At 45.0% G+C, this 22,559-nt stretch overlaps 1 protein-coding gene across 1 annotated transcript in view; it reads right to left on the reverse strand.

The window, feature by feature from the left end:
• Positions 1-1,955: 1,955 nt before the first annotated feature.
• The window catches only part of CUX1 (cut like homeobox 1), a 2,307,153-nt gene continuing 2,286,549 nt past the window's right edge, over positions 1,956-22,559 (reverse strand). The window contains exon 23 of the mRNA XM_069614989.1: positions 1,956-3,462. Within this exon, the coding sequence (XP_069471090.1) occupies positions 3,402-3,462 (61 nt within the window). The 3' untranslated portion in view covers positions 1,956-3,401. The remainder of the gene's footprint in view (positions 3,463-22,559) is intronic.

The raw sequence follows: 22,559 nt of genomic DNA on the forward strand, positions 1-22,559 counted from the left end.
GGTTACATTCCAGAGCCAGTGAATTTGCAGACATGTTAGAATCTGGTAAACAATATAGCTTCAATTTTCCCATATAACGTATAACCAGAAACCTTTGAGGATTTTCTAATTAGGTTCAAGAACCAAAGCCAAGAGTTTTTAGATTGGGTCAACGTACACAAGGATATAACCTTGTAGGCTGATACTTTAAGAGTGATGGGGTTTACATCAATTTCCTTGACTCACTCATGCTAATATATACCATAAGGATCTTGAGGGCAAGAATACAAAGGAGAGATGGGGTGGGGTAAGGCAGCTTTGACTTGGCTCAATAAACTGCATGAATGTGACAAAATGTCTAACCCTCTAAATCCTTTTCAGTCTACACCTATATTCCCTGTACTTTCATGGCCACTTTCTTATCTCGACTAAATCAACAAATAGTCCATAAGCGCCACTCGGGGAGAACGAACACGGCCAATTGACCTGTTCTATGGGAAGGTACCCACCCATCTCTATTCAAGTCTTCTCTTTCCAGTGGCATATTGTCTCATTTTCCTGAGTCTGCTACTATCCTAATTTTACATGTCCTTAAACTACCATCTCCTGCCCTTTCTCATCCAGTGAACTACAATTCCAATTTGCTTCTCACTTCATTCTAAATTACTCCAGCTTGCTGCCTATCTCCCACTCTGTCGCTACCTTAGTCCAATTCTTTCTACCTACCCTGTCTTCAATCTGGTTTCCACTCTTCTCACTTCACTGAAATGTCTCTGCTTCAGGTCACATAATTCCTCACTTCTGCTCATCACACCATACAGTCTTACATGTTATTGCTTCTTGATCTAGCTGCTTGCTTTGTTTGATTCTGTTGATCACTCTTCTGCTCATTCCTCTCTTTATTTTTTTAGCTCTGGCTCTGTTCTTTCCTGGTTCTCTTCTAGCTTTCTAGATGTTCCTACTCTGTAGTTTCAACTGGTGCTTCCACTCTATCTAGGTGTTAGCCCCCCCACCCCAGCCTTAGTCACTCCTTTAACCATTTATCTCTTGTTCATTTTTTTAATATTGTGCTCTATATTGTCACTTCTATGCCAACTACTTTCACTTCTTCCTTGTCTTCTCTTCCTTTCCCTCACTCGTATATCTCAGACTGTCTTTTTGCTATCAGGAAATGGATGCTCTCCCACTCACTTCACAAACTCATCCACAGCTGAAATCATCTTCATTTCTGTTTCTCTAACAACCCTACCTCTCTATTCTATGTTTTTCCCATCACTCTGCTTCTTCCAATTGCTCACGTCATTTGTGGGATCTGTCATTCCTCTATACAATTTTTTTATGCACCTTTCCCTTTCCCTTTCCCATTTTGCCCACAGTTGTTATCAACTTCACCGAATCCGTAATATCATAGTTGTGTATTGCATATAAATGTGCCTCTGGTCTTGCTCCTCCCCAAGTTTTGTCCCTTGTTAATCTCCTTCTTGCCCGCTTTGTCTCTATTTTTCCCATCACCTTGTGCTCAATCCTGCAATCCTCCTTCTCTACTAGTACTCCAACTCTAGCATGCTCTGGCCGACCACCAGATACCATCTGTTTTCAAATCCTATCTCTTCTTCTCATTGTCTGTAATTGTTGCCTCGTATTGTCCTAACTTATTCCCTCATTCTTTGTTTAATAAGTATTTGTATAACTATGTAGAGGGCTTTGGAGAAAGTGTGTTGTACATTTCAATAATTACATATTGTGTGTGGCAAATACAGTCAATTTAGTTTGTTATGCAATATAAGGAACTATACATTACCATCAAATAATAAACTAATACACTCCATAATCATTTTGCTACTATGGACAAATGGATTTGTTTTTTGATAAAAACTTAATTCCACAAGGTAATTCAATTAATTTGTGTAAAAACAACTTTCCTAATTGAAAATATCCACTCATCTTATAACAAAAAAAAGCCATGAGAAAAAAGATAATGAAGTAATGAAAGTCTATTTTATTTTAAATTGCAAGTTAAAAGGTACAATTATTATCCTTTCGTTTGATCAATCAAGCTGCATTAAATGCCTCAGGTTTCACTGAACCCAGTTGTTCATAAGGTCTAGTCTTTCCTTCCAGTGTGCCCTTTAAGAAGGAACCGACTTGTCAAGAGTGTTGGAGAATTGATGTGACACACATAGCTCCAAAAACAGTTACGAAACATCAAATCTTTAACTATTTTTGATTCAGTGTCTAACGTCCGGTTCTGTGCACAAAATGATTGAACCAGATTACGGATGTGCTATAGATGAATTTACATTTATGATCATGTGCATGTGTGAAATTAACTTTTCATGACAAATCTTTACCTCTAATAATTCTAAACATGAAGCAGTATTTCTGTGATTATTATATTTTAAGTTATACGGAAAATAAAACAAACATCTACTATATCAACAAACAATACATTTCCCAAATTTTAAAGAACTAGAAATAGAACAAAAATCAAATTACACATTAGAAGTGAACAATGCAGATACTACATGCTCCCAAAAGCAGGACCACCCAAAACAATGTGCATGTGTTCAGGACTCAAACAAAGTCATTGCTCTCAATTTATGCCCACGTCTGATGCATGTCTTGTGCATGGAAATAGTAGAGGACTTGCATGAAGTCTGATCACAAGAAGAATGGAAAGTAATCTGGAAATTAAGTCAAGGCCAGTACTGTGGGCAAAGGAAATTTAAGGCAACGATTAAGAGCAGCTGTTAAGAGAAGTTGTGAAGGAAAATGGGTAGGAGATGTTCACAAGTGCATTTCTAGGTTGTTTAACGAAGGAGTTAATTACTTTTTGTGGTTATTTTGTATGATGAGCTTTTTTCACCAAGAACTGACCAGAGGTTCACCGGAACAATGACATAGGCAACAAGGATAACATTCCTTAATGTGGTCAGGAACATTTAAGGCTGTTCTCGTGGGAGGCTGCTGAGAGGTACTGCCTGCTGCTTTCATGAGAAATGAATGAGAGGTACTTATGGTTATGATGTGCATATCATTATAGCCATATGTATATAAACACAAATTGCTGAACTGAAAAGAAGACAGGATAAATTAGGTTTTCTGCAGGCTCAATTTTCTTGAAGATATTATTAACAATTGTTCACATTTAGTACTTGATCAGTCCCAATCATGCACACACAATTCTGGACAATCCCATTAATTTATTAAGAAATTAGAAAATTATCTAATTTGATTGAAATTTGAAATTATCTAGCAAGAGAACAGTAAAAACAAATCACCTAAATAACATATAGGTTTATAAACTAAGTAACAAAATGGTTTCTTTTGTAACGGATCAAAGTAAATCAAACAGAACAATGCAGTAAAAGGGTCCCTTCTTCCGTAGATGCATAAATGACCGTCTGTTGCAGGATCCATTTTCACTGCCACAAGGCTCCATTATCTCCATTCTCATGAAATTTATGCAGATGATCAGAATATCTGGAAAGAAAAAAACAGTCAGCGAAAAATAGCAAATACCAGCACTTGTTCGAAGGTTATAATGTATCTGTATGTCATACTTTGAAAATGATCTCAGGTTGAAAGAAAATTACTAAAACACTACAGTATGGATTTCTTTTACAGGCCCTTTGTTCTCGATGGGTGATGGATTGTTACATAGGATAAACACATTGATTACAAGTAAAACGCGGTTTGGGGAACCCTGTCGTTCCTGGCGCTGGAATAGTTGAGGTGAGATTCATTAGGCTGGTGCGTGGAGCGCATTCAAATGATAAGTCATGGCACCGCTATCTGTAGTGCAGAGGTTTTTTATTTCATACATATGGACAGGCTAGTTTCTCCACGTGTTTCGAAAGATCACCGGACCGCTCATCTCAAACCCGTTGGCGTCACTGGCCCATCAGCTGCCCACCAGCCCCCTTATAAAGGGTCCACCAATCATACACTGACCACGCCTTGATAAAGACCTTTTGGGTCGAAACACGTGTTGGCTTTGCTCATGGAGAAACCAGCGTGTCCATACGTATGAAATAAAAAAACACTGCACTACAGATAATGATGGCATGACATCATTTGAATGCGTTCCACGCACCAGCCTAATGAATCTCACCTCAAGTATTCCAGCGCCAGGACCGACAGGGTTCCCCCAAACTCCCTTTTTCTTGCTTCTAACATAGGGCACCTTGAGCAACGCCCATGGGGAACTGTGCATCAGGAAGGAATTATAACAAGACCAGCGCAGCAATCCATTGATTTTTCTTGCTCCAGCCGCACTATACGTCATTGATTACAAGTAACACTGATTTTCTTGCCTGCAGATCTTCAATGATTTCAAGATTTGTTCTTCTCACAATCTTAAATCCACACAGCCGTGTCTTGTGAAGCCATATTTGACTTCCCCCCAGGTTGTGGATCATGTTAATAACACGTTTAAAAATAATTGTGCCCTCATATGACAGAGGCATTTATAAACCTAATCACTGATGTAAACTTGGTAATTTCTCTGCTCTTCATCCATTCATACATTGAGTAACATCAAAATATATAATAAATCACAGCGCTTAGAAGTGGGAGGGATCTGGCATGAAGCCCTGAATAAAAACCTGATTTTATTAATCATATGGAATGGTTCCTTTTGTTGAAGGTGAATGTGAATTTATGGCAGTAGGTTTCATATATGCCTAAATCTTCATTTTAATGTTTTTGTTCTGCATCCCATATATGATTGTCAACATATCTCATTCAAACTAAGGTATGCATCCATTTATTTAATTTAGAACACACTCTTACATATGAATGGATTCCTTGGTGCTACGAAGCATGCAACATCAGCAACAATCCCTTCATGACAGGGGAAGAGAACAGCCAGGAACTTTATTCCCAACAAAAAGAAAGGAGTTAGAGTTTGTTCAAAGAGGAAGTGAGTTCCAGAGCTGACAGACCGAAGATGAAAAAGATCTGTCACCTAGACGAAAACACTTAAAGTGAGGCACTTTCAGCACAAGGCTCCTGCTAAACAATCAGTTCTGGAAGGCAGATTTGGAACCAAAGAATAGCAGGGGCATAGTTGTAAAAGTAACAATGCACCATGGATAAAAACTTAACCAAGATTTACGGTTTATAGAAAACCAATGAAGTTTGTGCAGTGTACGCGGCACATGCGCTCATTGAGGGAATGAGGAAATAAACCTCACAACAGTATTTTGAACAATTTGCGACTTTGATTTGAAATAGGCAGGAAGTCCCATATACAATGCATTGCAATAGTCTAAGGGAAACTAAACAGTGATAATAAGCAGGCAAATTTGGGAAAAGTGGTTAAGGTGCAGGAAGATTTGCTCAAGTGCCCACAGCTGATAATAACAAGAAAAGGTAACCGGTATGATCTGAGGCACCAAAGTGAGTCGAGCTATTTTTAGTCACACATTTTTAACCACTGCCGAAAGGGTGGAACAAGGACCCTAAGTACTGTGCCAGATCTGGGGGCACCAAAGCTTCATCACCAACTAAAGGAGCCTGGCTTGGTCACAGTTGAGCTTAATATTCAAGGACATCCTAAGGGCAATAGTGCTACTGCACTGTTTGAATTTCGCAGAGACGCTAGATAGGTCCCTATGAAGTCTAATCAGCAACTGCATGTCATCAACCTTTTATTGAAAATAAGACCTATTATACTTAACTCAAAGGATCATGGCATCACCTGCTCCCCAAAAGACATAAGTACGCTTGTGTAGCCAGTTTATTTTTGACCTACCAATTTTATAGGTCAATGGAACTACAGAAGACAACTTCTAAATGTGAACTGAATGGCTTGAAGATCTTCAGGATAAGACATGTTATGCCACAAACCATGCACTGAAAAAGGAAATAAACCTGTGCAGTTTAAGAGAGCATTCTGTGAATTGACAGATTTGTTTAAAAAAAGATTCTGAGCCACCTCTGGAGATGCCTTGAATGGGACTAGGAAACTCTGGTGGGGCAGGGAGGGGGTGTGTGGCAGAGAAAGCGACCATGATATGACCCGACCCTTGGAGGTGTTATAAATGTGCACCCTGCCACGCACCCTAAAGTCACTTCTTCAGGGTGCTTTTCTTAGAGTAGCCTAAAAGGAAACTTAGGGTAGCCCAACAAGAAAGGTATTGCATGAGAAATTAGGCAAATAGCCCTGCAGTAGCACAATGCAGTGGTGTTAGCGAGAAGAAACACCAAGAAAAAAAGCCTCAGCGAAGGTTGCTTAGAATACTGCATAGACTGGAAGTCTACCGCTCACTTTACAAGTCTACTTGTGTAGGACCACTGTGGGCCCGATTCTGAGGTGCAAGCAAAAATAAGTGCTATTCCATGAAGGGAAAACAGTTTCCTTAAAAAGCACCATGTACTGTTAAAGTGAAAATGTGGCAGCCTGGCATCAAAGCCTCGACCTTTGCGCATGTGCCTGATTCACAGCTTGAAAACAGCCTTAACAACCATCAGCAATGCATGAGGGGATTCTCCTTCCAAAAGACTTGGTTCTGCCTGTCACGAAAAGGAGTTAAAATACGGCACCTGTGAGGTGCACTTTATCTCTAATGCACACATTTTCCCTTTAGAAAAATATAATTTCCTCGACTGCACCATGACTTTTCAAGTTTACTGAAAAGTTACAACATTTTGCTTTAATTAGAAAAGTGTTAGTCTTTTAATAAATGCTTGCAGTGCCGCTGGTGAACATGTTTCTATCAAAAGGGTAGATTTGAGTAGCTTTTGTGCAGGCACTGGAGTCTTTTGCGGACCGAAGTCCGAATAAAAGGCAGCAGCAAGGAGTACAGGAAAACAAATAGGGATACCAGCACCACTCAAATGGAATTTTAGCATGCGAGTGCAATTACTGAAGCCACCAGCAGCAGATCCTGAGCCAAAATGCATTATAAGAAGAGCTATAATATTTCATGACACACAGGATGAAGGCACATTTACAGACGGAGCAGGTGAACCTACTTGGGCCACACTAATCATGCAAACCTTTGCTGATGGGAAAACAACATCCACCAATCAGAACGTTTAATGGAACAATTAGTGCCAAATACTTAATATAAAAAGAGGCATAGCCCACTATGTTGTGTGGGATTTTGTAAAGGCGTTCCAGCGAATCTGTGTTTGTCTGTGTCAGGGACATGCTGGGCAGCAGATTGTGCATGTTCTGAGCTCAAAGCACCTCAAGGGTCCACCAGGCACAGGGCACCACCATTTAGGAAAAAGGGGTCCTCTATGAGTTCAGGGTTGCCATCTGTGCTCAATGCCGAAGAGAGAGGAGAAGGCGCAGGAAGAAGAAAGCCTCATCGGACTACAATTCCCAGTAAAGGTCTGCCGCAAAAATAAAAACTGGTGGCCATGTTGAGCCCATACTGAGATACATACCAGACCAGATGCAGGATCTTGGGACTCCTCTGCGGCAGGCAAACAATGGGGGCAACAACCTCCACAAACAACTGTCTGCAGAGCTGCTCAGGTGTTTGGCGGGTGTGTTGCCCCTCTTCTGTGCACAGTAGAAAAGAGCTCAGATTCTGGTAAAATAAGTGTCTGGGGACATCTAGGAGACAAGTCGTGGAGGACAGAGGCTAAGTCTGAGGACCAAACCTTACTGGGCACTCATATGACGCAACACCAATGGTCACAGTTCTACTGCCCAGCATAATTCATAGACAAGTGTACTAAAGAGCATGTTGGGGAAAAATACTGTGAAAAATAGATCCAAAAAAAAGATAATAGTACTTAAGTCTAACAATAGAGACAATTGTTAATGAGAGTTTATTTTTATGAGCATGATAATTGAGGTACTGCACTGCTTCTTGCAAATCGAATGCATCATTGCACATGTACACCCGCATAAGATGAATATGTGATACAACTGGACACTAGCAGAGCCACTTGAGTAAGCTAAGTAATTAAACACATTCTCCTTAAGACTAATGCGTGAGGTTAGCACATTTGGGGGACAAGTATACTGATAAGGGAATGATAAGGGCTAAAGCATGCAAATGTTCTCTCTAACCAATGCATGCTTATGTTATAGTGTGCAATTAACACTGTTAAAAGAATCAATGGGATGTTTAAATAATTCTGCAATTAGGAACATAGTGTGAGATGATGGGGCTTCAGTGGTAACATGCTTAAATTAGCAACTGTTTGAAGTTGTACTACGAATCCCTATATTCTGAAGATATTACCCCAGCATCCAGTGATTTGGATATTTTTCAAGAAAATTACTTTGCCTGTTTTGTCTGAAGAAAAAAGTCTGAAACAGGAAGAAAATATCTCAGAGACTGAGATTATTACAGCTATTGGTCAGTAACAAACAGGTTAATCACCTGGTCTGGATCGTGGTCAATCACCTGGTCTGGATGGTTTAACTGTTGAGTTTTAGCAATCATTTGGGGCCAACTTTCTTCAGTATTCTGTGATTTGTATAATTTCTTATTGGAGAGAGGGGAATTGTTCCCAACGATGAAAGAAGCCCTGATAACTTTGATCCCAAATCCTTAGAAAGACCATACTAAATGTGAAAATGACCGTCTAAGTTCATTGCTTAATGTGGATATGAACACGTTGGCAAAGGTTTATGCGAATAGGCTAAATACATGCATTGGCGATGTGATTAATATCTAACAGTTAGGGTTTATAAGCCAAAGGTATGGTTATGATAATATTAGGATGCTTATTGATGTACTGGGATATAAACTCAATTGTAATTATAAGGCTGCTTTCATTTTTTTAGATGCTGAGAAAGCGTTTGACAGTCAATTGGCCATTTTTGAAATTTACTTTTTGTAAAATGGGTTCTGGTGACACCTTTATTAAAATGGTGAACTGTTTACACAATAGTGCATTGGCCAAAATCTGGGTAAATGGCACTGTATCTGAAGAATTCAAATTATACAGAGGTACAAGATGGGGTTGTCCGCCGTCTCCCTTCTTGTTTAATATTGCCCTAGAACCCTTGATAGCGTTTATATGCCAAGATGCAGGGCTTCAGGGGTTAAGGATAGGGACATTTGATCTTAGGGGGTTATCCTACTCAGATTATTTAGCTGTGGCTCTTTCTAACCTGCAAGAATGCGGTTCTCATTTGAGAAATATGTTTGATGAAGTTGGGAAATTGTCTGGACACAAAATAAATTGGTCAAAAACAGAGATTTTACCCTTAAGTGACAAATGTTGTAGGGAGAAAAACACAAGAGGTGATGTTGTAGGGAGGACTTTCCTGGTTGGGAATGCAAATGGTCCAATGAAAGCACGAAATATTTAGCGATTGCCTTGATAAAGGATTTAAGGAAATTGGTACAGATTAATGTCAATAAAGTAGCCAATAGTATGAAGATAGATCTTGATAAATGGGATAATGCAAGTCTGAATATGTGGGGTAAAACCAATGCCATGAAAATGGTGTTGCTTCCTAAAGCTCTCTAGATTATTCAGTGGCGGCCGTTACCCTTTCCAACGAAATTGCTGAATAAGATGGATAGGATCTTTAAAAGGTTTTTGTGGAAAGAAGATAAAAAGGATCCCTGACTATGTTTTGGCTCGCGATGTTGCAGCTGGGGGCTTTGGTTACCCTGATCTGGGCAGATATCACAAGGGTTTTATTCTTAAGAAATCGTTATATTTTAGTTAGTGTGAAATGTCTTCAACAATTTTGTTAGTTATGGAGGCTCAGGCGGTTATGCCCTTTAAACTTGTGAATATTTACTCTGTGACTGAACTGCCGGAGAGAAATAAGATATGGCAGACAATAATAACAACTCCGAGGTACTGACTGCTTGGTTGAAAGAAAACACCACATTTGGTTGCATAGAAATGCTTCCTTTTTGGCAAAATCCAGCACTTCATTTATGCAATAAGACGATATGCTGGTGGAGTTGGATCTCCAGGGGTATTTTGAAAGTGAATAATGTTTTGGAGTATGATCAGCTTTGATAGATTGCCATATACATTTAATTTAGATGCAAAAGAGAGGAAGAGGTTCTCAAATGTGAGCATACCATTGTCACAAAGAGCCGTTATGACGAATGCCCCTCTAGCTGATGGACCAGAGTTATGTAAGATCTTTGCCTGTCCTCCCCGAATGGTATCTACTTTTTTTTAAGCTTATGCCTGTTGTAAGTGATGGATGGGATCGCCTTCAGTTAAAATGGTCTGTAGAGTTGGATAACGAAATACCTTAGAGAAATGGGAAGGGGCGACTAGACTAGGAACCCTGATGAAAATTGATCTTAACTTGTGCCTAATAGGTCAGAAAACTCTGGGCAGATTGTATTGGACCCCAGACAGGATGCATTCATTGGGTCTACAGGATAATGACTTATGTTGGGGTTGTGGGAGGGGGACATAACTGCATATACTGTGGACTTGCTCCAAAATTGGTGATTTATGGATCAAAGTTCTCGACTGGATAGATCTAGTGACAAACGTTGGAATGATTAGATGTCCTGAGCGTGCAATACTGCTCTTGGTTGGAATACAATGTGGGTATGAAATATAGGATGGAAATGTGTATTGTTAGAGCAATAATAGCTCATAAACAGATCTTAAAGGTGTGGAAAACCTGAAAAAACTCACACTGAAGCTTGGTTGAATGATTTGCGAATACTGTCTAACTATGAGAAAATAATGTATAAGAAGAGGGAACAATCTGATTTATTTGAGGATGTCTGGTTATCTTTTAATGATCTGCACCAACAGCTCTAAATCAATTAATGGACCTTATGCTGTTGGGGTCTTGATATAATGTCGTGTTCAGATATCATTTCTTTTTTTTTTTGGTTTCTGTAAGTTTGTGTCAGTTTGTTGTTTCCTTAGAACTAGTTTTATGTTTGTTCACTGCCTATCAATTTTTAAACATGCAGGTTCTTAATTTGTTGAATTTCTCGCTCATACAATAACATTGTGGTAGTAATATTGTTGTTCTTGCTTTGTTTTTGAGGTAAAATATATGTGATTTACAAAGAACAACATTGTTCTCTGTAATATGGCATTTAATTTGTATTTAAAAATCACAACTTAACTTTTTTTTAAACAAAAAAAATCTAGGAAGGGTGTGTGAGTGATCAATGGCCAAAATAAGTGAGTAAGCAAAACACAAAAGAATCCAAAAGGAAAACAGGCATAGCCTAACCTAATATTCCCCTACCCATCCATTACCACTACTCAAGCCTCTTATCAGTCTCTATAAAAACCCCATACCTTTCCAACCATCAAATTGCCAACCCACTTTCCCTATAGACGGGTCAACTCTCTGTGTGGACACTTGTGCAGTTCCCAAGACCTTAGAGGGAACAGTTGTGTTCAAGCTACCTGTGTGCAAGATAGCATAGGTGGCAACAGCAGACCATGACAGTGCTGCAGCCATAAGGAACAAATGAACAGTAGAAGTGAGCATGGAGGGAGAACTGGAAGGTCAAGAAATAGGAGGCAGGCATGCCAAATAGTCTACACTGTGAAATAGGTATTACTCGCAAGAGAACAGAAGGATGCCTTTACCCAGAAGCTGGACAGAGGATAGTGAAGAAAAGCAGCAAGGGAGTTGCCTGCTGGTGGCCTTCACCTAGATCCTGGTGGTAGCTGCAAAGTCACCAGTGGTGACAGGAAGCTTATTGTTACTGGCTGTAGCCCACAAGGACATTCTTTGAAGGGTGGCTTACGACTGCAGCCTGACCCATGTGGGGAGAGGAACCCTGCCCAAGGAAACCCCCTCTACGAAGAACAATAAATGGCACCAGCTTGCCCCATTTGGAATGTTTTACACAGCTGCAAATTCCCAGATGAAGGAGTGGATTTAAGGAGTGGATTCACATAGTTCCAGGGTGCTGCAACTCTAACTGTGAAATGGAACAGTGATTGGATATTAGACTATGGACATTAGATACTTTTGATTGATTTGATGCATGAATCCATCCTGACAGTAGTGTAGAGGAGGAACCAAGTACCTCTACCGGATGTTCCGCCCCTATTCTGCCTATATGCCGGCAACCCGAAATCGCAATATGCACAAAGCCAATAATGGTGCCTATATTGTGAAAAGTGCTTGAAACAAGGTATCCATTGAGAAAACCCCATATGTATCCACAGAGAAATAACGGTCTAAGAAGAATAAGAAGTGTGAAAATGAATGAAAGAGGATTGGTGAGGTCACATGAAGCAGAAGTGACACACCCAGAAGAGATGCCAATGAAGAAAGAATGGAGACCTTACTGATTCTGATGCCGAAGTAGCGAAATGAGCAACATTTCGGGAGCGAAATGAAGATTACATGTGCGGAGAAGCAATGAAGAAAACGCAAAACCATTTTACAAATGTACAGACGCAGCAACGCAAGTAGACGAAGTAATCATAAGGCTGGCTGTGTAGTGAATAGATTGCAGGCGATGAGCCAATGTATATATATAGGAATGTATAGAATCTGGATGTTCCACAATGTATTTTAGCAAACTTGGACCCCGTGAATTAAAGGGCTGGAAGTGTGGGGCATCAGAATAAGAATAGCTGACGGCGAAGGAAGATTCGAGAAAGGCTTACCTGGCCCAGTGTCAAGAGTCAGGGCCGCCAAGAGCCTAGTTATCTATTCGAGAGGATACAATAACGTGAGAAGCAAGCTGGGCTCCTGTTTGAGGTGTAATGAAAACGACTGAGGGTGCCAAGATTTCTTCATTTAATAATATCAAATACAATGAAGGAGCTCAAAAACGGGGTCTCCAGTCAGATGAAAATAGACTTTGGGGCGAGCTGCACCAAGACCAGAAGATAAGACCATGCCACACTCCCTTTTATTCTCAGGCACAGTGAGCCTCTGCAAAGTCGAGTTCAAAAAACAAATTGAATGGCAGACCGCAGGAGTGATGATGGATGATGTGCTAGTTGGGTGGGGAGGTATGACCAGGCCAACCCAACAGCACCTGGGGTACCAGCTTGCATGCTGCTAGCAAGTGGAATAATCCAGAAGGGAACAAGCGTGCCAGCCAATTATACCGGGCCAGGTATTAAGGAGCCCTATAGTTTGAGAAGCCAATAGTATGTCGTGCATTAGCCTGACACGGAAGATGACTTTCACTTGGGGTGGGCTTAATTGTCCACCTGATCTTAGAGACCCAATCACGTCCCTGTATCCATTAGAAAGTATATTTAGATGTTCCCCGTAGACCAACCATAACCCCTAGTAGGTTTTCTTATTTTGCCACATAGCATGACACCACTTATGATTAATTTTTAGTATAAAAGAAGGGAGTAGTTTCTTGCCTGTAACTCCATTTCTCCAGCGTTGGTATCTTTCATGGAATCACATGCTGTGAATATTTCCCGTCGTCAGGCTGGGAAACCTCAGTAACTTTAACATAGCTTTTTCCTATGGAAAACTTCAACACTTTAGTGTTTATCGACGTCTTTTTGGGTGCTTTAGGCTACACCAATAGGACGTCTGGTATACATAGCCCCGCCCCCACAGCTTCCCTTCAGATTTTAACCTCCAAAGTAGAGAAAACCCAAACCCAGGTTTGCCTGCAGGGGCGGCCAGCGGGCGCATGTAAATCCATGAAAGATACCAACGCTGGACAAATGGAGTTACAGGTAAGAAACTACTACCTTCTCTAGCATTGGATCTTACATGGATTCACATGTTGTGAATAGATTACATAGCAGTATGACAACCTGGAGGTGCATGGCAGGCAGACCAACCCCATGCCCCCGGGCAGAGTCATCAACACAATAAACATAATCCAACAACATGCATGACAACAAAACCCAGCAATATACAGAACAAAAAACCCCGGAAACTGCAGGGCCTACCTTATTGAAACAGGCGCTGGAGGTCTGCCCGTTCCACCTGCACATCTTCCACATGCTGCTGTCCCATACAGTAGTGTCTGGTGAAAGTATGCAGCAACGCCCAAGATGCAGTTTGGCAAATGTCACTGAGCGGTATCCCTGCCCAGAGCGCCGCAGAAGAGGCCGTGGACCTCGTAGAGTGGGCCTTAAGAGTTCCCCTCAAAGGCTTGCCAGCCTACCCGTGGCAAAAGGAAATTGTAGAGGAGACCCAACTGGAAAGTCCTTGCTTGGAAAGTGACTGCCCCTTGTTGGAGGGACCGTAAGCCACAAAACGCTGTCTCGACTTCCTGAAGACTTGAGTACGGTCGAGATAAATCTTCAGCGCCCTCTTGACGTCGAGGGAATGGAGCACCCTCTCCGCCGGAGTGGTAGCCTTAGCGAAGAACGTGGGCAAGGCAATAGTAGACTGTTTGTGAAACTCAAATGGAACTTTAGGGATAAAGAGAGGATTAGTAGCCAGGAGAACTTTGTCCCTCATGAATCGCAGATACGGCGTTTCAATGACCAGAGCTTGAAGTTCCGACATCCTCCTGGCAGAAGTAATAGCCACCAAAAAAGCAGCTTTCCACAAGAGGTACTTCAATGACGCCGTCGACATAGGTTCAAACGGCAGCTTCATGAGAGAGGAGAGCACCACATTGAGACTCCATACCGGACCAAACCTCTTCTCCAGGGGAAATGTCCTAAAAAGTCCTTTAAGGAAATGCTTGACCAACCGGTCACTGAATAGAGGAGTAGAGTTGCGCCGTCTCATGAACCAGGAGATGGCAGCCAAATGCACCCTGTTCGATGACAATGCCAGGCCCCCTTTCACCAGTAGCAGCATATATGAGAGGATCTGGGCTGGAGACACCTCCAAAGGCTGGACGCCCGGCTGCTCCTTGCACCAGGCACAGAACTTAGTCCATTTCCTACTGTAAGAGACATTGGTAAATGGCGCCCTTGCCGCCAACAGGATCCGACTACAATCCTCTGGGATCCCTAGATGTCCAAACTCGGCGTGGTCAGGAGCAACGCTGCCAGGCTGATTGACGCCGAGTCGTGATGCCACACCTTTCCGTCATCCTGCGATAGCAGATCCGGATCCGACCCTAGACGAAGCAGCTCGTCCACTGCGAGGTGAAGGAGATCTGAGAACCAAGTCTTCCTGGGCCAGACAGGGGCCACCAAGATCACTTTGCACCGGTACTTGTGCACCAACTGGATCGTCTCCAAATCAGGGGAAAGGGAGGAAACGCGTACACGAACAGGCCCGTCCATGGGAACGAGCAGGCATCCCCCTTCGATTCCAGATGAGCCACCCTGCTGGCAAAGAGAGGGCACTGCTTGTTGGCCGGTGTGGCGAACAATTCCAGCGGATTAGACCCCCCATTACTCTTACGTCCCATCCCCTTTCCACCATACTGCATGGGCATCCCTTCCAAGGGACAGGAGATGGAACATTTTTCACCAGAAAAAACCTTCTTCCCTTTTAAATTTAGAAGTGTGCATGCGTGCGGCCCTGGGAGTATGTGCTGCCCTGACTCCGCCCTCCGGTGTCCCCTTTTCCGCGTCGACGGGAACAGGCCGAATTCATCAGCGCCCCGGGTTTGGCCATGTAATTCCACGCGTGGATAATTTCTCTCTTCTGTCTTTTTATCATTCAGGTACTCAGTCCTCAGGCATCACACTCCTCCCCGGTGCATGTCGACTTCTATAGGGTTCAGCAGGTGTCCATTCTTTGATGGGCTCTTCCCGACTAAAGACCCCCACTCCCTCTCCCTACGGTGCCTTGGCCCAGACCACGGCTGGCAAGCTTGTACCGCTTGCAATGCACTTTCCTCGAGGTCTCTGAAGAACAGACTAGCCAGGTGGAAGGAGCTCTTCCAGAGATCACCTCCAAAGGACCTAAAGGTCTTCATCTATCATTGATCCAGGCCCAAGGTAGGGCCGCTCTTTTCTAGTGCACCCCCCAAGGGAGACTCCTTTCTAAGGATTCGCCCGCGCGGGAGGGACCGCCCAGGTCCTGGTACCAGCACAAGTACCGAGGCTGAATCAGCCACCGGCCGACAGGCCTAGGGGTCTGTAGATCATGCTGGTGACAGTGCTGAGGGACGGAAGGTTGTTTTACCGGGTCTTCACCCGAGGGCTATGTCCTAGTACCGGCAACATGTCTGAGGGGGCGCCTATACGCAGTTCTACCGACAGTTCCACTGAGGGCGCAATGCCTACCGTGCCTCGGCCTGAGGAACAGCGTAGACCCCATTATCCACACTCAAGAGTCCTGGTCGGGGCGGAGCCCAGTGAGCCGAGCAACACAACGCAGGCATGTGGAAGGCAGCTTGACAAAATGGCCATGTGCCAGAAAATCCAGACATCCGGCATACGCCTCTCCAGGGAAGGCAGCAGGTGGAGGAACGTGTGTCAAGGTGGGACGGTGGTCGGTCAAAATCTCGAAAAAAAAATCTCGACTAACAACAAGGTCGAAAAAAAAGACCAAAAAAAAAGTCAAATTTCTCTTTTTTTTAATTATATATTCATTTTGGGGTCCGGGATTTTAAAAATAAATGGTAAAAAAAGGGGAGTTGGGGGGGAACCCCCTCATTTCGAATAAAAAACATCATTAAAACAAATTCGACTTTTTTTTTTCTGGCTTTTTTTTTCGCGATTTTTTTTGGGAGAAATTTTTTTCTCGGTTTTATGACCATAAACCGGTGGGACTGGTGTCAGCCAGGTATGTGGCCTACAGCTTACCCTTCCTTCGCGCAAGGCAGGTTCCGGCTGCGTCCATATGGGCAGGGCACGCATCGGCTCCAGCAGCCGCTCGCTACCCCGTCAATATCGCTTCCCACCACTTCAGCCTGCGAGGACAGGTTCTTTGAACGGTTCCTCGGGCTCATGAAATCTCCTCAGATGGGGGACATCCTGAGGGACGCCATCAGGGACATACTCTCGCCAATGGCTCTGGCACTGCAGGCTCTGATACAGGTGCCCTTCAGCCCTGTTCAGCCTTATGTCCAGGGGGTGCCGCAACAGCCTCTGCCACAGCCTCCGGTCTCCACTCCGCAGCCCCGGCTCCCAACTCCCCTCATCCGGTCCCAGACCAACAGGACCCTCAGGCGGACACAGATGAGGAGGAGGAACCCAACTCGCCATCTTCAGCCAAGGCCTTCCATGAACGCCTTGCAGGGCTGGCAGAGTACTTGGGCCTTCCTCAACCCGAGGTTGAGCAACCAGCAGAGGGGGTCCTCGCAGAGGTCCTCATGCTACGTCCCGTGACCAGAATGGGTATCCCGATGCAGAAGGATGTAGTTGCCTTGGCCAAGAAGGGTTGGCTCAAGCCTCACTCAGTCCAGCCGGTGAATAAACGCCTGGACGCCAAGTACAGGCAGATGGAAGGGGATACACACTTGCTATCGACCCATCCTCAGCCACACTCCTTGGTGATCGCTGCGGCATCACTACACTCCAAGCCTCAATTGTCCTCAGCCTCCTTGGATCTTGGAGGCGTACGGGAAGAAGCTGTATTCCAACGTGTCTTTGCACCTTCGTCAAGCCAACACGGATGCCATGCTGGCATCAGTTAACCAGAGGATCTGGCGGGAAATTGCGGATTTCCTCCCAGAGCTTCCAGCACAGAGCCAATCACAATTCAAGGCGGGATTGACAGAGGCCAAGATGGTGGCTCAGGACATCATGGGGTCCACCGTGGCCCACATTGACAGCTCTGGACGTGCACCTGGGATGTGCTTTTGGTCTTTAACAATGGTTTTTAGTATTTAGGTTACGTGGCGCTGTAAACTCAAGGATGTCTGATTTATTAGACAGATAGGGCCAGTATGGTTGTACTGGACTTCGCTCTCTCAAATTGAATGTATCCACTGTGTCACTTATGTATGAGCCTATCAATTTGATATTTTCACTTATCTACCAGATTGGGGATTTGTCCTCCTCTGTTCGAATATTTTGCTCATAAATTTCAAAAAGGTGATATGATTGTGAATGACTTATTGCTAAATGCAGATATACAATGTGGGATATAGGTACTAAGAGTGAATGTATGCATTTTCACATTGTTTTATCCATTCATATATGCTTTGCTTTATCTGTATAATTACAAACAGGTTAAATTAGCATTTTTATGGTTGAAGTTGTACGTAATAAATTATGAATAATGATATGTAAACAAAAACACTACTTTGTGTCTGCTGTTCTTTGAGGTAAATTAGAAGCCCATTGAATATGGCCAGGTTGATGTAAAAACGAGGCAATTGAATCAGTTGTTTAAGTGGTTCATTTGGGGACTCCCCTTTGCGTGTTCAATCTGCATTGCCACGGACATGAGAAGAACGGCTGGCTCTGTGCTACGAAATTCAATGTGGATGTCCAGGATCGCATTTTAGATCTTCCGTTCAAAGGGGGTGACCTCTTCCACTCCACAACGGGCGAGGAGCTGGACAAAAAGAAAAACAGCTCACAAACGATCAAGTCTTTATCCATCTTGACAAAGACTACGCCCGAAATGTACTCCCAGTCACAGCAGCGCTCGGACAAGGGCCGTACATACAGAGGGTTCGGCGGCTTCCAACAGCGGAGGTCCAGGCAGCCTGTCCGTTCGCCGACTCAACATCAGCGCAAGCAACAATAAGAAGGGGGTGAGGGGGAGTAAGGGCTTTTTCCAATCCCCCTCCGCCGCAACAGCCTCAGAGGGAAAGAAGGCATGACACGCCGCTGCGGGTCCACATGTCTCCAGTGGGGGGCAGGCTTGCCCTCCATGCACATTTCTGGCACCAGTATTTCGCGGACACCTGGATCCTCTCTGTAGTCTCCACGGTGTACCGCCTCCCTATCACAGTCTCTCCTCCCTCCTCCCCTCCACTCCCACAGGTTTGGACAGCAACTATAACGCTCACCTGGTATTCACGGGGACGTCACTCAGCCTGTTCTGACCTCTTACGACCTCGAACCCTTCCCTGGAGGCTACTCGACTGGAGACTGGGCCTGAAACACAGGATTGGTAGCGTTTAACTCCCTATTGTCTCAGTGTGCTTGAACCCCTTCTTCCCCGGGGTCCAACCCTTCCCTTTGATCCACAGCTCACCTTGTTTTCTTGGATAGTGTGCTCTCCGTCCTGCTTTCAGCACAGGGGCGCGTTGATTTATGTGGGCTCGTTGCTGCCTAGTTACTTCACTGGCAAGAGTCCGACAAGTAAGTATAATGAGTCTTTTGAACAGTTCTCTAACTTTGTTCCTTTCCTTCCTTAGATGATGGCCGGCATTCGGGGAAGGCGGCGTGCTGCTGAGATGAGTAGCGCTGAAGGTGAGTGAGAGCGCGATGCACCCCTTTCGTATTTGTATTGACCTGAGTTACTTTTCTGTGTCTTTTAGGTGCTGCAAAGTTTTCAGCGTGGATGCCGGTTATGAAGAACAAATGCGGTGAGTAAGCACGGTATGCGGCGCCTCTAGATGTTTCCAAGCTAACCTGGAGTGTCTTTTCCCTCTTACAGATGGATGAGAAGTTCCGGAGACAGAGTTCCCCCAGAGCGGCTGGGATTCAGGTAAGCTTTTGAAGCTCGTATAGTCTTTAAAAATAAGCGAAGATTTGCAGAATGCTTACTAATGTATTTTTTTCTGTTCTTTTCCATTTTCCTTAGGAAGCTGCGTGCCGGGATGGGAATGACACCGCCGAAGATGCCCGCAGACCAGAAGGAGCGATGAATGAAGGGCAGAAGCGCTGCAGCGTAAGGCTGTTCTTAACGGTGTTCTTGTTCTTGCAGGAGCTGAGCGCAGAAGAAAGAGGCAGGCCTACTGGAGACCGATCCGAACACGGTGAGTGTCACGCTGCAGGTGCAGAAAACGCAGAGCATGTTTCTCAGCCTGTGCGTGGCTTAAATAGTCTCTGGGTATCCCAGGTGTCTCTTGCCTGAACCACACCCAAAAGATTAGACTGCACATACAGTTCTGGGAAGCGAAATATGTGGGGGCATCCATCTTGTCCCCATCAATGCACTACAAGTCCAATCCCCAATGTTATCCTATGGGAGTGAGTGAGTGAGTCTGGTGCCACAAGCGCCAAATCTGACTCCAAGTGGGTCTTTGGAGGGATGGAGAGGCCCTTGAGGGCCATGTAGGTGATCGTGGCCTGTTTCCAGCCTGACATCTTGGAGGGCTGGGGACATGAGGGGCAGGAATCCTGACAGCAACTCTTTTGGCGGAGGCCCAGTCGCTCGTACAGAGCCAGGCAGTGGAGGAAGTCCCAGCCCCCCAGCGAGGCGTGGGCTTTTACTCCAGGATTTTCACCGTTCAGAAGAAGAACCAGGCGGGCCTGAGAGTTGTGCTAGACCTTTTCCACCCTCAACCTCTTCCTACCTCTAAAAGAATTCAAGATGGTTACGCAAGCTTTGATAGTGGAGATTCTGTGCAGGGGAGAGTGGATGTGCTCCCTGGATCTGAAGGACGCGTACCTACACGTCCCAATCTGGCAGCCCCATCATTCCTTTCTCTGATTCAGGCTCATGGGCTACCATTTCCAATACAAGGTGCTTCCTTTTGGCCTCAACTCGGCCCCCAGGGTCTTCACCAGGCTGATGAACACAGTGGCGGCCCTCCTCAGGTCGCAGGGCCACCACATCTACCCGTACCTCAAAGACTGGCTCGTCAGGGCGACATCCCCCGGAAGCAGTGCACCATACTTCCCACGCTCTCATGAACACACTGCACGAGCTGGGTTTTTTACTAAACCTCAAGAAGTTGCAGCTGCAGCCCATGCAGAGACTGGCCTTCTTGGGTCTCATTTGGGACACATGCTCAGAGAGAGTTTTTCCCTCAGAGAACAAGATCACAGCCCTCAAGAGGGCCACTGCACACTTCCTCAGCAGAGAAGTGACCTCAGCCTGGTGGCACCAACACCTACAGGGTCTCATGGCAGCAGTCCTCTTAGCCGTCCCCCACACAAGACTCAGGATGAGGAGGATACAGCTGCACTTGGCAGCCTCTTGGAACCAGGAGCGAGGCTCTCAGTCAGAGATGATCAACGTTCCTCCATTACTTCACCCGGACCTCACATCGTGGTCCAGGGACGACAACCTGCGGCTGAGCAAGCCTTTCCGGCAACCTACCCCGCAGGTCACCACAGACTCCTCTCTCGAGGGTTGGGGGGCCACCCTGGACAACCACTGTGTCCATGGAACCTGGACCTGGCAGGAGCAGGAGTACCACATCAATTGGCTGGAACTGAGGTGATCTGCCTGGCTCTCAGGGCCTTCCTTCTTGTTATTGAGGGCAAAGTGGTCCTCATTCAGACAGACAACTTGACCAGCATATTCTATGTCAACATGCACGGAGGTACCAGATCCCCCCCCGCTGTGTAGGCCTGCAGTCAGCATGTGGGAATGGGCCCTGGAGAACAGCATCTGTCCACCTGCTGGGGAATCCAACCTGGAGGCAGACAGGCTTAGCAAGAGCTCTCTCCGCAGCACCAGCAGACATCAAGATGTCTTCCGTGAAACCTCCGCACTGCAGGAGCAGCCGAGGTAAGAACGCGCATCAGGCATCAGCATAGGTGAGCCACTGCACCAGGCTCGTTAGCCTGCTTCAAAGAATCCAGCCAGCAAGATCGCCCACCCTCCTAGAGCCATGCTTTCATTTTGCCACTTCACCATTTGCCCATGATTTCCAGGCCACAGCCTGCTCCCAAGATGGCCGCCCGCACCCTAACAAGGGATGGCTTCATGTTGCTTGGCAACTAACCCGAAATAACTGCCAGCCCTTTCCACCGGCAGGTGGAAGCCGGCCCGTGTCCGGCAAGGCCCGTGGAGGATAAGGCCCTGATTGCGCCTGATCGCGCATGGACGCGCCATAACAGACTTGCCGAATCATCGTGGGACGGTAAACCCCTAACCCATTCCGCCTCTTGACTTAAAAAAATAAATAAAAAAAACTTACTGAAGGTGCCTGCTAATCATTGCCACCGCACCGGCTCTGCCTCATACCCTGATACACTACTACACCTATGCTACCTTCCCACAGTAGCCGCCATTAGCCTCCTCATTGTAATGACTCCATCCACTGCTGATATGTGCACTGCCCACCTTCTCACAGGTTGCTGCCACACTCTGTTGATGTGTATGCTGCCCATTTAGAATTGCTCACCAGCCACCTCTTTAAAAATTGTTGACCATACTGAATGATTGCCAACTACTATTGAACTGTTTATTGCTCGCCATCTCCAAACAGCCACTGCCCAGCTCAAATTGGAAGCGGCCCTCACCTAACCACACGCTGTTTACCTTGAGAAACCACTAGGCGAGTCACACACAGTCCCAGCCACTAACTATATCACTCCAGCCTACTCAGTAGCACCAACGCTTAATCCACCAGCAGGCTACATCATCCTGCGCCAAGAAAGAACCTCCAGCAAAGGCGGAGGGGTAGCATTAATTCTCAGGGAATCCATTAACGCCAGGCAACTAAAAACCACTGAGTCAGACAACTTTGACTTGCTATCAGTAAAGATATCACCCTCGCCAAATGATACCATAACACTCCACATTGTCTACCGTACTCCAGACCCAACCAACGACTTCCAACCCAAAATCACCCATATCCTAGGAGACAACCTAAAAATGAACACAAGAGCTATGCTCTTAGGCGACCTTAACCTGGGCTTCCAAGACCCCAAAGACAAGAAAGGCAAAGCCCTTGCCAAAGCTCTCCTAGACCTAGGCTTCACCCAAATAATCAATG

This window comes from Ambystoma mexicanum, chromosome 9 (assembly GCF_040938575.1).
Source record: "Ambystoma mexicanum isolate Mex_15411 chromosome 9, UKY_AmexF1_1, whole genome shotgun sequence".
Taxonomy (NCBI): Eukaryota; Metazoa; Chordata; class Amphibia; order Caudata; family Ambystomatidae; genus Ambystoma; species Ambystoma mexicanum.